Below are 16,715 nucleotides of genomic sequence, written 5' to 3'. Positions count from 1 at the left end.
ATGAGCCAGCCTCCACTACTATACAGTGGGATTCCCTGCAGCCCTTGTGCATATCAATAAAAAAAATCCAGGACAAAGTGGATAATGTAATTATTTCCATTTCCTACTACATCAACCCATAGAGTTCCTTCTGTACAGTGGGGATCAACTACACAGTATGTTATCTCCATGTACTTTCACTGGATACATTACACATTGTAGTACACTTATTACACATTGGAACAAAGCCACTGTCAGCTATCACTTCACTGAGTCATCCTGCATAGGCGAGTGCTGTCCAGAGCCAGACCACCTAAGGAGCTGATAGAGTTTGCCTTGGGTATTTGTCATCGTTGTCAGCCTACCCCCTGCTGCTTCATTACCCAGCTCCGTACAGAGGTGTGCCAGTCTCTGGTTGAGCTTCACCAGGCCCACCAGTAGAGCTCCCCCGCCCAGCATCAAGCTGGGCCACAGCAGAGACCACAGGGCAAGGCCTAACGTGTACTTCCTCTTCAAAATGGTGTCCTCTGGGTATTTTCTGGGGTCGGATAGACAACGCAACTCACTGCCTTGTGTCTCCTCCAAAGTGTTTTGGATTTTCTGCACTTCGTCCACAAGGACTTTCCTGTCTACTTGACATTTGGGTATGTAGAAACACTGCAATGATAAGGGAAAAATAGTATACATATTTTGTTTATATTATCTAAGTCCGATATACACTGCTCAAAAAAATAAAGGGAACACTTAAACAACACAATGTAACTCCAAGTCAATCACACTTCTGTGAAATCAAACTGTCCACTTAGGAAGCAACACTGATTGACAATAAATTTCACATGCTGTTGTGCAAATGGAATAGACAAAAGGTGGAAATTATAGGCAATTAGCAAGACACCCCCAAAAAAGGAGTGATTCTGCAGGTGGTGACCACAAACAACTTCTCAGTTCCTATGCTTCCTGGCTGATGTTTTGGTCACTTTTGAATGCTGGCGGTGCTCTCACTCTAGTGGTAGCATGAGACGGAGTCTACAACCCACACAAGTGGCTCAGGTAGTGCAGTTCATCCAGGATGGCACATCAATGCGAGCTGTGGCAAAAAGGTTTGCTGTGTCTGTCAGCGTAGTGTCCAGAGCATGGAGGCGCTACCAGGAGACAGGCCAGTACATCAGGAGACGTGGAGGAGGCCGTAGGAGGGCAACAACCCAGCAGCAGGACCGCTACCTCCGCCTTTGTGCAAGGAGGTGCACTGCCAGAGCCCTGCAAAATGACCTCCAGCAGGCCACAAATGTGCATGTGTCTGCTCAAACGGTCAGAAACAGACTCCATGAGGGTGGTATGAGGGCCCGACGTCCACAGGTGGGGGTTGTGCTTACAGCCCAGCACCGTGCAGGACGTTTGGCATTTGCCAGAGAACACCAAGATTGGCAAATTCGCCACTGGCGCCCTGTGCTCTTCACAGATGAAAGCAGGTTCACACTGAGCACATGAGCACATGAGCACATGTGACAGACGTGACAGAGTCTGGAGACGCCGTGGAGAACGTTCTGCTGCCTGCAACATCCTCCAGCATGACCGGTTTGGCGGTGGGTCAGTCTGGTGTGGGGTGGCATTTCTTTGTGGGGCCGCACAGGCCTCCATGTGCTCGCCAGAGGTAGCTTGACTGCCATTAGGTACCGAGATGAGATCCTCAGACCCTTTGTGAGACCATATGCTGACACATGCACATTTGTGGCCTGCTGGAGGTCATTTTGCAGGGCTCTGGCAGTGCACCTCCTTGCACAAAGGCGGAGGTAGCGGTCCTGCTGCTGGGTTGTTGCCCTCCTACGGCCTCCTCCACGTCTCCTGATGTACTGGCCTGTCTCCTGGTAGCGCCTCCATGCTCTGGACACTACGCTGACAGACACAGCAAACCTTTTTGCCACAGCTCGCATTGATGTGCCATCCTGGATGAACTGCACTACCTGAGCCACTTGTGTGGGTTGTAGACTCCGTCTCATGCTACCACTAGAGTGAGAGCACCGCCAGCATTCAAAAGTGACCAAAACATCAGCCAGGAAGCATAGGAACTGAGAAGTTGTTTGTGGTCACCACCTGCAGAATCACTCCTTTTTTGGGGGTGTCTTGCTAATTGCCTATAATTTCCACCTTTTGTCTATTCCATTTGCACAACAGCATGTGAAATTTATTGTCAATCAGTGTTGCTTCCTAAGTGGACAGTTTGATTTCATAGAAGTGTGATTGACTTGGAGTTACATTGTGTTGTTTAAGTGTTCCCTTTATTTTTTTGAGCAGTGTATATCATGACTTGCACGCATGACTAATGCACATAAGCTAGACACCAGTCACTCCGGATGGAAGCTTCTCCTTATTAATGACTGAAGCAAATTTCTCAAATTAGCGACATTCAGTCACTGGTGGCCTTTATTCTACAGTTGATGTCGGAAGTTTACATACACTTAGGTTGGAGTCATTAAAACTCATTTATCAACCACTCCACAAATTTCTTGTTGACAAACTATAATTTTGGCAAGTCGGTTAGGTCATCTACTTAATGCATGAGAAGTAATTTTTCCAACAATTGCTTACAGACAGATTATTTCACTTATAATTCACTGTATCACAATTCCAGTGGGTCAGAAGTTTACCTACACTAAGTTGTCTGAAAAAAAAAAAAAGCTTGGAAAATTCCAGAAAGGGATGTAATGGAAACAGGTACAAAAAAATCCAGAAAGGGATGTAATGGAAACAGGTACAAAAATATCTATATCCACATTAAAACGATTACTATATCGACATAACCTAAAAGGCCGCTCAGCAAGGAAGAAGCCACTGCCCCAAAACCGCCATAAAAAAAGCCAGACTACGGTTTGCAACTGCACATCGGGACAAAGATAGTACTTTTTGGAGAAATGTCCTCTGGTCTGATGAAACAGAAATAGAACTTTTTGGCCATAATGACCATCGTTATATTGGAGGAAAAAGGGGGAGGCTTGCAAGCCGAAGAACACCATCCCAACCGTGAAGCACAAGGGTGGCAGCATCATGTTGTGGGGGTGCTTTGCTGCAGAAGGGACTGGTGCACTTCACAAAATAGATGGTTCATGAAGATGGAAAATTATGTGGATATATTGAAGCAACATTAAAGACATCAGTCAGGAAGTTAAAGCTTGGTCGCAAATGGGTCTTCCAAATGGACAATGACCCCAAGCATACTTCCAAAGTTGTGGCAAAATGGCTTAAGGACAACAAAGTCAAAGTATTGGAGTGGCCATCACAAGCCCTGACCTCAATCACATAGAAAATTTGTTGGCAGACTGAAAAAGCGTGTGCGAGCAAGGAGGCCTACAAACCTGACTCAGTTACACCAGCTCTGTCAGGAGGAATGGGACAAAATTCACCCAACTTATTGTGGGAAGCTTGTGGAAGGCTACCCGAAACGTTTGACCCAAGTTAAACAATTTAAAGGCAATGCTACCAAACACTAATTGAGTGTATGTACACTTCTGACCCACTGGGAATGTGATGAAAGAAATAAAAGCTGAAATAAAGCATTCTCCCTACTACTATTCTGACATTTCACAATCTTAAAATAAAGTGGTGATCCTAACTGACCTACGACAGGGAATTTTTACTAGGATTAAATGTCAGGAATTGTGAAAAACTGAGTTTAAATGTATTTGGCTAAGGTGTATGTAAACTTCCGACTTCAACTGTACCTCATGGTTGAGGAGTACAGACTCTTCATCGTAGTGTAGGCGAGCCTTCTGTCCAGAGGTACTGAGGTTGACCAGAACCCTCAGGCATGGGGCAGTGCTGACCCCTCTGCAGTCGGCCCACTCATCCAGAACATCAACCTGGACCAGCAAGCAGCTGGCCTCCTCATGCCAGTCACTGAAACCATCAGCAGTTGATGAGAAGCAGTTGTGTAAAGTACTTAAGTAAAAATACTTTAAAGTACTGCTTAAGTTGTTTTTTATAAGTATCTGTTCTCTACTGTTTATATTTTTTACAACTTTTAATTTTACTTCACTACATTCTGATAGAAAATGTACTTTTTACTCCATAAATTTTAACTGACACCCAAAACTACTCGTTCAATTTTGAATGCTTAGCAGGACAGGAAAATGGTCCAATTCACACACTTACAGTATCAAGAGAACATCCCTGGTCATCCCTACTGCCTCTGATCTGGCGGACTCACTAAACACAAACGCTTTATTTGTAAATAGCATCTGAGTGCGCGGCAGCTATCCATACATTTTACAGCAAGAAAATTGTGCCTTCAGGTTTGCTTAATATAAGGAATTTGAAATTATTTATACTTTTACTTTTGACTCTTAATTACATTTCAGACCAAATACTTTTAGACTTTTGCTCAAGTAGTATTTTACTGGGTGATGTTTACTTTTACTTGAGTCATCTTCTGTTAAGGTATCTTTACTTTTACTCAAGTATGACAATTGGGTACTTTTTCCACCACTGATGAGAAGTTATGGTAACACTATAGCTGTCCTTATGCATGCATTCATAACAACTATATAACACAACATTTGTCATAAGCTGTTATAAGTTGTCATAACTAGTAATGAGGAACCCCACATTATTTTATAAAACAAGCTATAATTGGTTTATTGATGACTGTTCATACTGTTGTCATACTGGTGGTTGTCTCGTTGTCAAAATAAATACAAATCATAAGTACATCTATACTCCCCTTTGCCCATATGTCTTAGAGATCCTTTAAATGGTTATGTTTTGTGATACTCTCAACTCATCCTATGGTATAAGCAAATTCACAACTGTTTTATAACACCTCAAATGATTGTCAATTTACTTAGTGTCTGTGCACACTTTATAAGGGTATATGATATGGTTATGATGCCCATTATTCCATTCAATGTAATAATGTGACACAGAGGTTGGTAAATTAAATAATAACCTGATACAATATCTTGTATGTAGCATGTAATAACATATGACATAATTTTTCATGCAGACTATGTAATAGTAGTTGTTATTAACAGTTTCCCTTAGAGCATATGACAACAGTATGAAATATCCCCTATTACACCAATTATAACTAGTTTTATAACATCATGTGGGGTTTCTCATAACTAGTTACAACAATTTCTGACAAATGTTATGTTTTCTATAGCTGTTATAAAGGTGTTATGAATGCATGCACAAGGACACCTACAGTAGTGTTACTGAAGTTATCTTACATTATTGGCTATCTTGCATTAACTCAAATTCTTCACTTTGAAGATGATCATACGGTACAGTAGTCATCTCCTACGAATTCAGCCCAGATGATTTTGATTCTTAGAATCATATGATTGATTCTTAGAAATATAACCTATTGTAAGTGTACAAAACCACCAGCTCTCGGTGTCCACTCACCAGATAGCGATTCTGCTCCATATATAAACGTCTTATTGACAGAGGCCTCCCTTACCTGTTTAGGTGGGGTTTAACCAGAGTGATCCCGATCAGAAAGTACATGAGCACAGAGAAGGCCATCATGCTGAAGCCCAGGAGCATGGCTCTGTCCTCCCCCACACTGGAGGCCGTCACCTGGGCCTTGGCCCTCTCCCCTCCGCGCCCGTACCCTCCTCTCCGCCACACCTGCTCCCTCGCCGCCAACGGGTGGAGGATCTCCCTTTGTCATAGGCACACACATACATTCCCATGAATTAATGCACACACTCAAATGAACACACACACACATGCTCATGAATGAACACACATATATGGATGCCCTGAAGCCCAAGGCCCAAAAAAAATGGAATATCGTTTGAACGACTTACTATCTCTTTTTTTACCAAGTCATTCAAATGAGATATTAAGTCGTTTGAACGAGATACTAAGTCATTTGAACGACTTATTATATTGTTCAAACTACTTAATTGTTCTTTTGTCTAATTAGGCCTCATTTGTTATGCAGCCCAAGTTGTGCTTGTCACACGGTTGCTGCAGCCATTCATTCACTCCATCCAATGATATGATTATTAATTGACAATTCTTTGATAGGGCTGCTTTTGAATGCCAGAGTGTGTATGTGAGCCAACAAGATCTCATGGTTTTACCAGTCTGACTTCAGATTCTGACATTTATACACGTTTCTCCAAATGTCAAATTTCTACGTTTTTCCAAACATCATATTTCAAAGTGTTTTTGACACCCTGGGTTGCTCCTCCTGCTGAGCATTGTCCTTCATTCATTCCGAATGCTTAATTTAAGGGTCAAGGTTTTGGATAGGGTTAAAACAAAAACAACTATACACTTTCACGTTTACCCATTCATTCCGAATGGTTAAGTCGATACAAGATGGCGCCGACAGACAACTTTGCAGTTTTGTGTTTTGTTTTTGTGTTATGTCTTATTTTATTTGCTCAGAACGTTTCTGGTATCATCTCCTACAACCAATAAGAACTCCTGAACATTAGATCGGCGATCACTCCACAAATTCGACTTCCCTGGACACAAACCTTTATTTGGATTTCCCGAAGCAGTACCATTCATCCCGGGCATTCTACCAAAACGTCACCACCAGAGGAGAGGAAGGAGGGCCGGCATCCTAGTCAGGCTCAAAAAGATGGCAAACCACCCAGTATATTACTTGCTAATGTACAATCTCTGGACAATAAGGTAGACTAGCTCAGGCGAGGATCTCCTTTCAGAGAGACAAGGGACTGCAACATAATCTGTTTTATGGAAATGTGTCACTCTTCCTTGATTTTGTCTTCAACCAACCAACCAACCAACCAACCAACCAACCAACCAACCAACCAACCAACCAACCAACCAACCAACCAACCAACCAACCAACCGGGTTCTCTGTCCGTCGCGCGGACAGAAAGAAAGAACACTCCGGGGAAATAAAGGCATAGGGGTATATTTCACGATTAAAAACATACAGTAACTCAAGTCCTTTTGTTCTCCCGTTCTTGCATTCCTCACCATCAAATACCGACCCCATTACCTTCCGGAGTAATTTTCAGCTGTTGGCATTTAAGGAACTTTGACGAGACTGGACATTTTTCCGAGGCCGCATTTGTCGTCGCTGGGAACTTTAATAAAGGAAATCTGAAAAAAGCGCTTCCAAAGGCCTGATCACTAACAACGACGAGATAACCTCTCCCTCAACAAAACGAAGTAGCTGATCATGGACTACAGGAAACAGCAGAGAGAGCAAGCTCCCATCCACATAGACAGGCCCACAATGGAGAGGGCCAAACGCTTCAAGTTCCTTGGCGTGCGCATCACCAAGGACCTGAAATGGACTTACCACACTGACACCGTGGTGAAGAAGATGCAACAGCGCCTCTTCAACCTCAGGAGGCTAAAGAAATTTGGCATGGCTCCTAAGACCCTAACAAACTTCTACAGATGCACCTTCGAGATCATTGTCAGGCTGCATCACCACCTGGTATGGCAACTGAACCGCCAGCAACCGCATGGCTCTCCAGAGGGTGGTGTGTAGTTATAACCGCAGTCAAATTTCACGTGACCGTTGCGTCACGGTGACTAGACTTCTCCAAAACTGCACTCTGATACCGCTGATGGTCATTAGTAGCCTACCCAACTTGCTAACAGCCAATCATTAATGGCCTGGTACTCAGGGCTTTATTGTCCCTCTAATCACTCTGACATCAATGCAAATGCATCCGGGAAAATGTAACACTTCATGAGAGCCCATCTCCTCATAGCTGGATGATGATTGAATGAAATAAGTGTTCCTTACATTTCCAACATTTCTATGGGCTATTCTATGCAATTGCGTAAGGAAACATAGTTTTGATGATTAAAAACAGGAGGATCCCATCAGCTTTCTATAGGCTAGGCCAGAGGTGCACAATTGGCGGACGAAGGATTTATCTGGACCTCAACACATTTCTCAGAAATAATTGTTCAATTAAATACTGATGAAGCAACCCTTTTGTTCAATGTACACATACCGCGCTGGCTCAGTGCAGCTGGGAAGGTCCCAGACAGCGCCCCATACTACTGTGTGTTGTTCAATCACGTGCGTTATTTAAATCACGTCACGAAACTCAGCCAATCAAAGCGAATGTTTACAATGCATGTTAGGAGACTGATGTCGTCAGAGAGAGAGACAGCGAGAGAAGCAAAAGCGGAAGCGAGAGGAGAAATTATAGAATTGCGTGTGCAAAAGTCAGGAAAGTTGATACAGAAAATTGAGCTTTCAAAGAAGAGTGGACAGACAAATATGCCTTTATCCTTCCCGCAGCGAGTGTCCAACCACTCTGCCTGCCACTGCGAGACAAAGCACATATATTCTGAGCAAACATATCCACAGCAGTCTGAGGTGAGGGCACGCAAAATAAACAAACTCAAAGCCCAGTATGATCGGTCCACCAGAGTCCTCTCTGCATTCACTGCCCAACAACGTGCAAACGAATGTTCACTAAAAATAGCTTGGATTTTGGGTCAACACCAAAAGCCATTTACTGACTGGGGAGTGGCGATGGAGTGCATGAATGCTGTTGCTGAAACTTACTTGACGGTAAACAAAAAGACGAGCTGTGTGAGAAGATCAAGCATATCCCAATGTCACGTACAACATCAGCAAGAAAGAGTGAAATACGAACAGAGGATGTATTAACACAGCTTGATGAAGCTATTCAGAGAGCACCATGCAGAGCATTAGCTGTTAATGAATCTACTGATGTGAGTGATAATGCCCAGCTTCTGGTGTATGTTAGATTTTACCACACAGGGAAGAAGGAATTCTGTGAAGACCTGTTAGGTGTAACACCACTCGCGACACATACAAGAGGAAAAATACATATACATGGCCATAAAGGACATGCTGAGAAAGAGGGGCATAGATCTAAAACAAATGATCTCTATCACCTCAGACGGGGCCCCTGCCATGACAGGAAGAGAGAGAGGAGCTGTGGCACGGCTGAAAGAGGACAACCTTGATCTCACAGCTTACCACTGCGTCATTCATCAGTCCGTCCTGTGCGCCAATCTGTCAGAAGAGTATGCTGAAGTGATGAATACAATGATGAAACTCATCCACTTCCTCAGGGCATCTTCGTCTCATCAACATCGCCTGCTGAGAGAATTCCTGAAAGAAGTTGAGGCAAATGCAAATGACCTACTGCTGCACAACAACGTAAGCTGGCTCAGTAAAGGCAGGGTGTTGGAACGCTTTTGGTCCATTCGAAAGGAAATAACAGCTTTCCTAGTACAGCTCAAGAGTCAGAAGGCAACAAAGTTTTCACTTCATTTGCAAGACGAGAGCAAAATGGATATTGTTGCTTTTTGGGTAGACATCACATCACACCCTAATGAGTTTAACGTGAAACTACAGTGCAAGAACAATTCAGTTTGTGATTTGCTGGCATCTGTCCGCTCCTTCCAGAGGAAACTGGAAGTGTTCAAGGAAGATCTTCAAGGAGACTGTGCACACTTCCCAAAAGTGCAGGAACAGATTCAGGGTGAGAGAGATGTTTCTCTTCATGTTGACTTCATAGATAAGCTGATTGTAAACTTGTAAATCACTTTGACAGCAGCTCCTTCTTCTAATTGAGAATCCATTCCTCATCACAGATGTCAGGGGACATGCTGGATCTCAACAGATGGAACTGATTGATCTGCAAGCAAATGTTGCACTAAGAGAGCACTTTCAACTAACTGATCATGGCCCTTTCTGGCTGCAGGCTGTGTCTGAGACTGTGCTCCCTGGTCTAACCAAAGTAGCACCACACACATTGACCCTGTTTGGCTCCACATACAGTTGTGAGTCTTCTGTCTCCACTATGAACATCATTAAAAATCAGTACCGCTCTAGACTCACCAATGAGCACCTACTATGTGCATGAGAATGACACTGACTCCATTCCAGCCAAGGTTCAAATGACTGGCAGGGCAAGAAACAGCCCATTTCTCTCACTAAAGAAGAGAGATGGAGAAGTGAAGTGGGAGAGAGTAGGAAAGAGCAATATTAAACCTGTGGTTTCTTATTTGTTCAGAAATCAAATCACTTTTTCCAGAAACAGGCACTTTTGTTCTTGTTTTGTGAAGATGCAGTCTTGTTCTGCTTGAAATGAGAACATTTGTGATAGGCCTACTTTTATTTATGACTAGGCTGCATATTTATTTACCTCATGTTTAATGTGTCTGCATTGGAAATGTGCAATAAATATTGTCGAAATGTTATTGAAATGTAGTACTTTGTTTATTAGCTCGACATATACAGGAACTACATATGCCCCCAAATCATAGCGGCCGTTAACATTTCCATTAAAATGTCTAAGTCACTGGACCTCTTTGAATTCTAATTGTGCACCCCTGGGCCAGGCCTAATAGATTTATTTCTCAAATTTCCTAATATTAAGCACATTGCTTTGCAACTGGAGTAGCCTACTAGCCTAGTAGCCTAAATGAACCTCTGGAAAGCATCAGTGCCTACTGATGACGTCTTTTCCCCCCCATGCCCCCGTTCCGACAGGTGCATGATAACGGCCCATTCTAAATCAAAACTAATTTCACACATATATTATTTAGTATATGTAAAGACAAGATCAAATTGATGATAGTCTGACGGGTGAGAATACTATCAGTTATAAATGATGCCCCGGATTTACAGTCTAAAGCGAGAAACAGCGCATTCATTTTCTTTGCTTCTTTTTCAAATCGTAGGCCCATGCATTATGTAACCTAGCCCATAGGCCTAGATGTTTCAGAAAGTTTGCATCACAACTAAAGTGGCCAAATAACTTTAAGTGTAGCCTATAATCCTAGAACCCCTGGAACAGAGTTAATGGTTATAGGAGGAAGGTATATCGTGGGTGCAATTAAGCTTGGAATGTGTTGAGTACAGGGAAGCGATTACATGTGGCAGGCATTGATACGGGGAGAGAGCCGTGGATTAGTGATGGAGGGGGTCAGGTCACCTTAAGGGAGAAATAAAAGTTCATGGCCCGTATCACTAGTGTCCTGCCTAGCAGTAAAGAACGATGTTTGTACAGATGGGTAGGAGGGGACTCAGCCTATGAGGAACAGTTAAATATCAGTGCTTGTGTGAAAATGTGTTTGTCTAATGCAGCTGTATTGATCCTCTGGGAAGAATAACCTGTTTTTGCTTTGTCAATATGGGCTATTGTGTACACAATAGGCCATATTGACAAAGCAAAAACAGGTTTTTAGACATTTTTGCGATTGTGCAATGACTGCCCTTGTTTCACCAGTGTTAGGTTCTAATTCTCAGAGTAAAAAACTCAACAGACATTATTGAGGATGATTTTTTAATTTTTTTAAATTCATTTTAGAAAAAGGATGTAAAGTAACAAAATGTGGAAAAAGTCAAGGGGTCTGAATACTTTCTGAATGCACCGTATATAAACTGAGTGTACAAAACATTAAGAGCACTTTTCTAATATTGAGTTGTACCCCCCCTCTCTTGCCCTCAGAACAGCCTCAACTCTACAAGGTGTCGAAAGCGTTCCACAGGGATGCTGGCCCATATTGACTCTAATGCTTCCCACGGGAAACTGTTGGGCGTGAAAATCCCGGCAGCGTTGTAGTTCTTGACACAAACCGGTGCGCCTGGCACCTACTACCGTACCCGGTGAAACGGCACTTAAATATTTTGTCTTACCTATTCACCCTCCGAATGGCACACATACACAATCCATGACTCAATTGTCTCAAGGCATAAACATCAGTCTTGAAGTTGTCTCCTCCCCTATCTAAACACTGATTGAAGTGGATTTAACAAGTGTCATCGATAAGGGTTCATAGCTATCACCTGGATTCACCTGGTCAGTCTATGTCATGGAAAAAGCAGGTGTTCTTAATGTTTTGTACACTCAGTGTATCTATTCCGGACACTGACATTGCTCGTTCTGATATTGGTAAACTATTTGGATTATATGTGTATTGTCATTGTATTGCTAGATGAACTATTGGATATGAAAAAAACACATGCATCTACAAATCTATGTACACGATCAGTACACTTTGATTTGATTTAAGGCTTAAAGGGCAATTCTGCCGCTTTTCAACTTCATATTCATTATCTCCAGCACCAAACACGTGTCTACATACAGCGCATTCGGAAAGTATTCAGACCCCTTGACTTTTTCCACATTTTGTTAAGTTACAGCCTTATGCTAAAATGTATTACATATTTTTTCCCCCTCATCAATCTATACACAATACCCCATAATGACAAAGCGAAAACAGGTTTTTACAAATCTTTGCAAATGTATTAAAAAATAAATAACAGAAATACCTTATTTACATAAGTATTCAGAACCTTCGCTATTAGACTCAAAATTGATCTCCGGTGCATCCTGTTTCCACATGAGTCCACATGAGGTAAATTCAATTGATTGGAAAGGCACACACCTGTCTATACAAGGTCCCACAGTTGACAGTGCATGTCAGAGCAAAAACCAAGCCATGAGGTTGAAGGAATTGTCCACAGAGCTCCGAGACAGGATTGTGTCAAGGCACAGATCTGGGGAAGGGTACCAAAGGATTTCTGCAGCATTGAAGGTCCCCGAGAACACAGTGGCCTCCATCAATCTTAAATGGAAGAAGTTTGTAACCACCAAGACTTTTCCTAGAGCTGGCTGCCTTACCAAACTGAGCAATCGGGGGAGGAGGGCCTTGGTCAGGGAGGTGACCAACAACCCGATAGTCACTGACAGAGCTCCAGAGTTCCTCTGTGGAGATGGGAGAACCGTCCAGAAGGACAACCGTCTCTGCAGCACTCCACCAATCAGGCCTTTATGGTAGAATGGCCAGATGGAAGCAACTCCTCAGTAAAAAGGCACATGACAGCCCGCTTGGAGTTTGCCAAAAGGCACCTAAAGGACTATCAGACCATGACAAACAAGATTCTCTGGTCTGATGAAACCAAGATTGAACTCTTTGGCCTGAATGCCAAGCGTCACATCTGGAGAAAACCTGGCACCATCCCTACGGTAAAGTATAATGGTAGCAGCATCATGCTGTGGGAGTGTTTTTCAGCGGCAGGGACTGTGTCGAGGGTTGATGGAAAGGTGAATGGAGAAAAGTACAGAGCGATCCTTGATGAAAACCTGCTCCAGAGAGCTCAGGACCTCAGACTGGGGCGAAGGTTCACCTTCCAACAGGACAATGACTCTAAGCACACAGCCAAGACAACACAGGAGTGGCATCGGGACAAGTCTCTGAATGTCCTAGAGTGGCTCAGCCAGAGCCCGGGCTTGAACCCGATCAAACATCTACGGAGAGACCTGAGAATAGCTGTGCAGCAACGCTCCCCATCCAACCTGACAGAGCTTGAGAGGATCTGGAGAGAAGAAACTCCCCAAATACAGGTGTGCCAAGCTTGTAGCGTCATACACAAGAAGACTCGAGGCTGTAATCGCTGCCAAAGGTGCTTCAACAAAGTACAGAGTAAAGGGTTACTTGAACCGGATACTTATGTAAGTGTGATATTTCAGTCTTATATTTGTTTATACATTTGCAAACATTTAAAAAAAAACATGGGGTATTGTGTCTAGATGAACAATTTTTTTTAAATCCATTTTAGAATAAGTCTATAACGTAACAAAATGTGGAAAAAGTCAAGGGGTCTGAATACTTTCCGAATGTGAGAACGGCGCATTTCTATGATCTGTGGTTAAATAGATAAATAATGCTTTAAAAAATACTGATAAAAATGCTTCTCTGTGACATCCCTGGGTAGGATTAAAAGTACACGTTTCTAGCCAGAGGAAGAGTATTTTCTTGCTCCTACATCACCTCGATTCTCATAGTGTTTTTTCTAAACTTTTGATGATGTCATCGGGTAGAACTTTTTAACTACAAAACATAGAAATGCACCGTTTTCACAAACTCAGCAAGAAAAGAAACGTCCTCTCACTGTCAACTGTGTTTATTTTCAGCAAACTTAACGTGTAAATATTTGTATGAACATAACAAGATTCAACAACAGACATAAACTGAACAAGTTCCACAGGCATGTGACTAACAGAAATGGAATAATGTGTCCCTGAACAAAGGGGGGGGTCAAAATCAAAAGTAACAGTCAGTATCTGGTGTGGCCACCAGCTGCATTAAGTACTGCAGTGCATCTCCTCCTCATGTACTATATCAGATTTGCCAGTTCTTGCTGTGAGATGTTACCCCACTCTTCCACCAAGGCACCTACAAGTTCCCGGACATTTCTGGGGGGGAATGGCCCTAGCCCTCACCCTCCGATCCAAAAGGTCCCAGACGTGCTCAATGGAATTGAGATCTGGGCTCTTCGCTGGCCACGGCAGAACACTGACATTCCTGTCTTGCAGGAAATCACGCACAGAACGAGCAGTATGGCTGGTGGCATTGTCATTATGGAGGGTGATGTCAGGATGAGCCTGCAGGAAGGGTACCACATGAGGGAGGAGGATGTCTTCCCTGTAACGCACAGCGTTGAGATTGCCTGCAATGACAACAAGCTCAGTCCGATGATGCTGTGACACACCACCCCAGACCATGACGGACCCTCCACCTCGATCCTGCTCCAGAGTACAGGCCTCGGTGTAACGCTCATTCCTTCGACGATAAACGCGTATCTGCCATCACCCCTGGTGGGACAAAACCGCAACTTGTCAGTGAAGAGCACTTTTTGCCAGTCCTGTCTGGTCCAGCGACGGTGGGTTTGTGCCCATAGGCGACCTTGTTGTCGGTGATGTCTGGTGAGAACCTGCATACAACAGGCCTACAAGCCCTCAGTCCAGCCTCTCTCAGCCTATTCTGTTCCTGGTGTAACTCGGGCAGTTGTTGTTGCCATCCTGTACCTTTCCTGCAGGTGTGATGTTCGGATGTACCGTTCCTGTGCAGGTGTTGTTACACGTGGTCTGCCACTGCGAGGACGATCAGCTGTCCGTCCTGTCTCCCTGTAGCTCTGTCTTAGGCGTCTCAGAGTACGGCCACGTCTGCAGTCCTCATGCCTCCTTGCAGCATGCCTAAGGCACGTTCACGCAGATGAGCAGGGACCCTGGGCATCTTTCTTTTGGTGTTTTTCAGAGTCAGTAGAAAGGCCTATTTTGTGTCCTAAGTTTTCATAACTGTGACCTTAATTGCCTACCATCTGTAAGCTGTTAGTGTCTTAACGACTGTTCCACAGGTGCATGTTCATTAATTGTTTATGGTTCATTGATCAAGCATGGGAAACTTTGTTGAACCCCTTTACAATGAAGATCTGTGAAGTTATTTAGATTTTTACAAATTATCTTTGAAAGAAAGTGTCCTGAAAAAGGGCCGTTTCTTTTTTTGCTGAGTTTATGTCAACATTGATATTGGGATAATGAAAATTAGGTTGAAAAGTGGCAGAATTGCCCTTTAAGGTGGGATAGTTGAGAATTCAAAGAGTCTACTTTTATTTGATATCTTTTGCCTTGGGCTTCTGGGGCTTTTGTACACATAGGCACACACACTAAATTTCGTTTGGAACATAATGCACTTTAATTAAAGTTTTTAAACTGCATTTTTCCCCCCCATGGCCCAAGACTTGATTAGTCCGGCCATGCAATACAGAAGTCATAGTAAAACTGTGTATGCTATTGTCATCTTTATCTTTTATCTATTGTTCTAATATGAGGGGTTCCTGATGAATTTGCTATCACAAAGGGGGTCCTCGATGCAATAAAGTTTGGGAACCTCTGCTCTAATCTTATCAATTGGAGTCATCAGAATGGTTACAGCGAGAGACGTTTGATGTACTCTGTGTTCTTTTACATTACCTTGTAACTTGTGGGATGTAAAGTAGAGTAGAAATAATCGCTTGAGTACATTAGGACAGACAGAACCACCACTCGAAACACTTTCTAGGAATTCTGTTTGTTTTCCCTGTAATAGGAAGTCTCACTTGCAGAAAGGAAGCTTTGATGTACAGTTTTGCTCACCCACCTTCCAGTTTCAGAAATCCCCACCCATTGTATCTTCAATTGAATTCAAAAACATTATTTAGGTAATCCCTGACCTGGTCCCAGATTGTTCTAGATTACCCAGCCAATCTGGGACCAGGTTAGGGATTACTTACAGATCTCTTTGTGCTGTCTTGCCAACTCTTAGGGTCATTGGCAAGACAGCACCAACAGATCTGGGATCAGGCTAGCTAACCTGTGTCTTACCGCGTCTGTCGCCTCCGTGCGCCCTGCAGGTTGATGCTAATGGGGACGCTAAAAGACTTCCGAGGTGAGGCTGTGTTCAAGAACATTCCTGCTTTTCAAACACTCCAACAACTTCCTGTAGTCTGGTTGCCCAGTGTTTTGTCAACCTCCGGCCCAAGTACCAGCTCCGGTCCCTGGGATGATGCTCAGCAGTCCCTGAGATGTTCAGCTAGCTGACGCTGATTTGGTCTTTTTCCCCAAAGGAGGAAACAATCTAGCTTGCCGGTACTTGGCACTAAAAAAGGTTGAGAAAACACTGTAGTAGCTTTTCCAATGGTCCTACAGCGTATTCTCATAGTTTCTCCTCAGCTCTACTCTTTAATACAGCAGCATGATGACGGCTCTATGTACTGACAGAGATAGACTGGAGGGAATTCCCTGTGTTTGCCATTCGCCAAGGCTAGAAGGTGAGCGTAAAACATCCTCCCCTCTCCTCTCCACCTGCTCCCAGGAGTTTCTATAGAAACAGCCAGGTAAGACGCTAATGATCTCCCATTGGACCCCAGCTAGCAGCGCCACACCTTGTTGTCCATGATAAGCTCATTGTTATGGAAA

At 43.4% G+C, this 16,715-nt stretch overlaps 2 protein-coding genes across 2 annotated transcripts in view; one reads left to right on the top strand and one right to left on the bottom strand.

Moving 5' to 3' along the window:
• Positions 1 to 240: 240 nt before the first annotated feature.
• Positions 241 to 6,282, bottom strand: LOC120056259 (calcium-activated potassium channel subunit beta-3). The gene is made up of 4 exons (XM_039004509.1): positions 6,275 to 6,282; positions 5,435 to 5,638; positions 3,696 to 3,870; positions 241 to 636 (listed from the first exon to the last, which is right to left on the bottom strand). Exons 1-4 carry the CDS (start codon positions 6,280 to 6,282, stop codon positions 241 to 243), a joined length of 783 nt encoding a protein of 260 aa, XP_038860437.1.
• Positions 6,283 to 7,201: 919 nt separating this feature from the next.
• Positions 7,202 to 16,715, top strand: part of LOC120056258 (NACHT, LRR and PYD domains-containing protein 3-like) — a 46,860-nt gene continuing 37,346 nt past the window's right edge. The window contains exons 1-2 of the mRNA XM_039004508.1: positions 7,202 to 7,408; positions 9,374 to 9,449. Of these exons, the coding sequence (XP_038860436.1) occupies positions 7,202 to 7,408; positions 9,374 to 9,449 (283 nt within the window). The remainder of the gene's footprint in view (positions 7,409 to 9,373; positions 9,450 to 16,715) is intronic.

This window comes from Salvelinus namaycush, chromosome 11 (genome assembly GCF_016432855.1).
Source record: "Salvelinus namaycush isolate Seneca chromosome 11, SaNama_1.0, whole genome shotgun sequence".
In the NCBI taxonomy this organism is placed as follows: Eukaryota; Metazoa; Chordata; class Actinopteri; order Salmoniformes; family Salmonidae; genus Salvelinus; species Salvelinus namaycush.
Note: the sequence above shows the minus strand (reverse complement) of the source record. Positions and strands in the feature narration are given on the sequence as shown.

What these genes read in the sequence shown, in the direction of transcription:
- LOC120056259 (XM_039004509.1), bottom strand. An exon ending in GTTAAACCCCACCTAAACAG is followed by an intron (nt 3,871 to 5,434) that starts GTAAGGGAGGCC and finishes TGATGGTTTCAG; the next exon opens with TGACTGGCATGAGGAGGCCA. An exon ending in CTGTACTCCTCAACCATGAG is followed by an intron (nt 637 to 3,695) that starts GTACAGTTGAAG and finishes TTATCATTGCAG; the next exon opens with TGTTTCTACATACCCAAATG.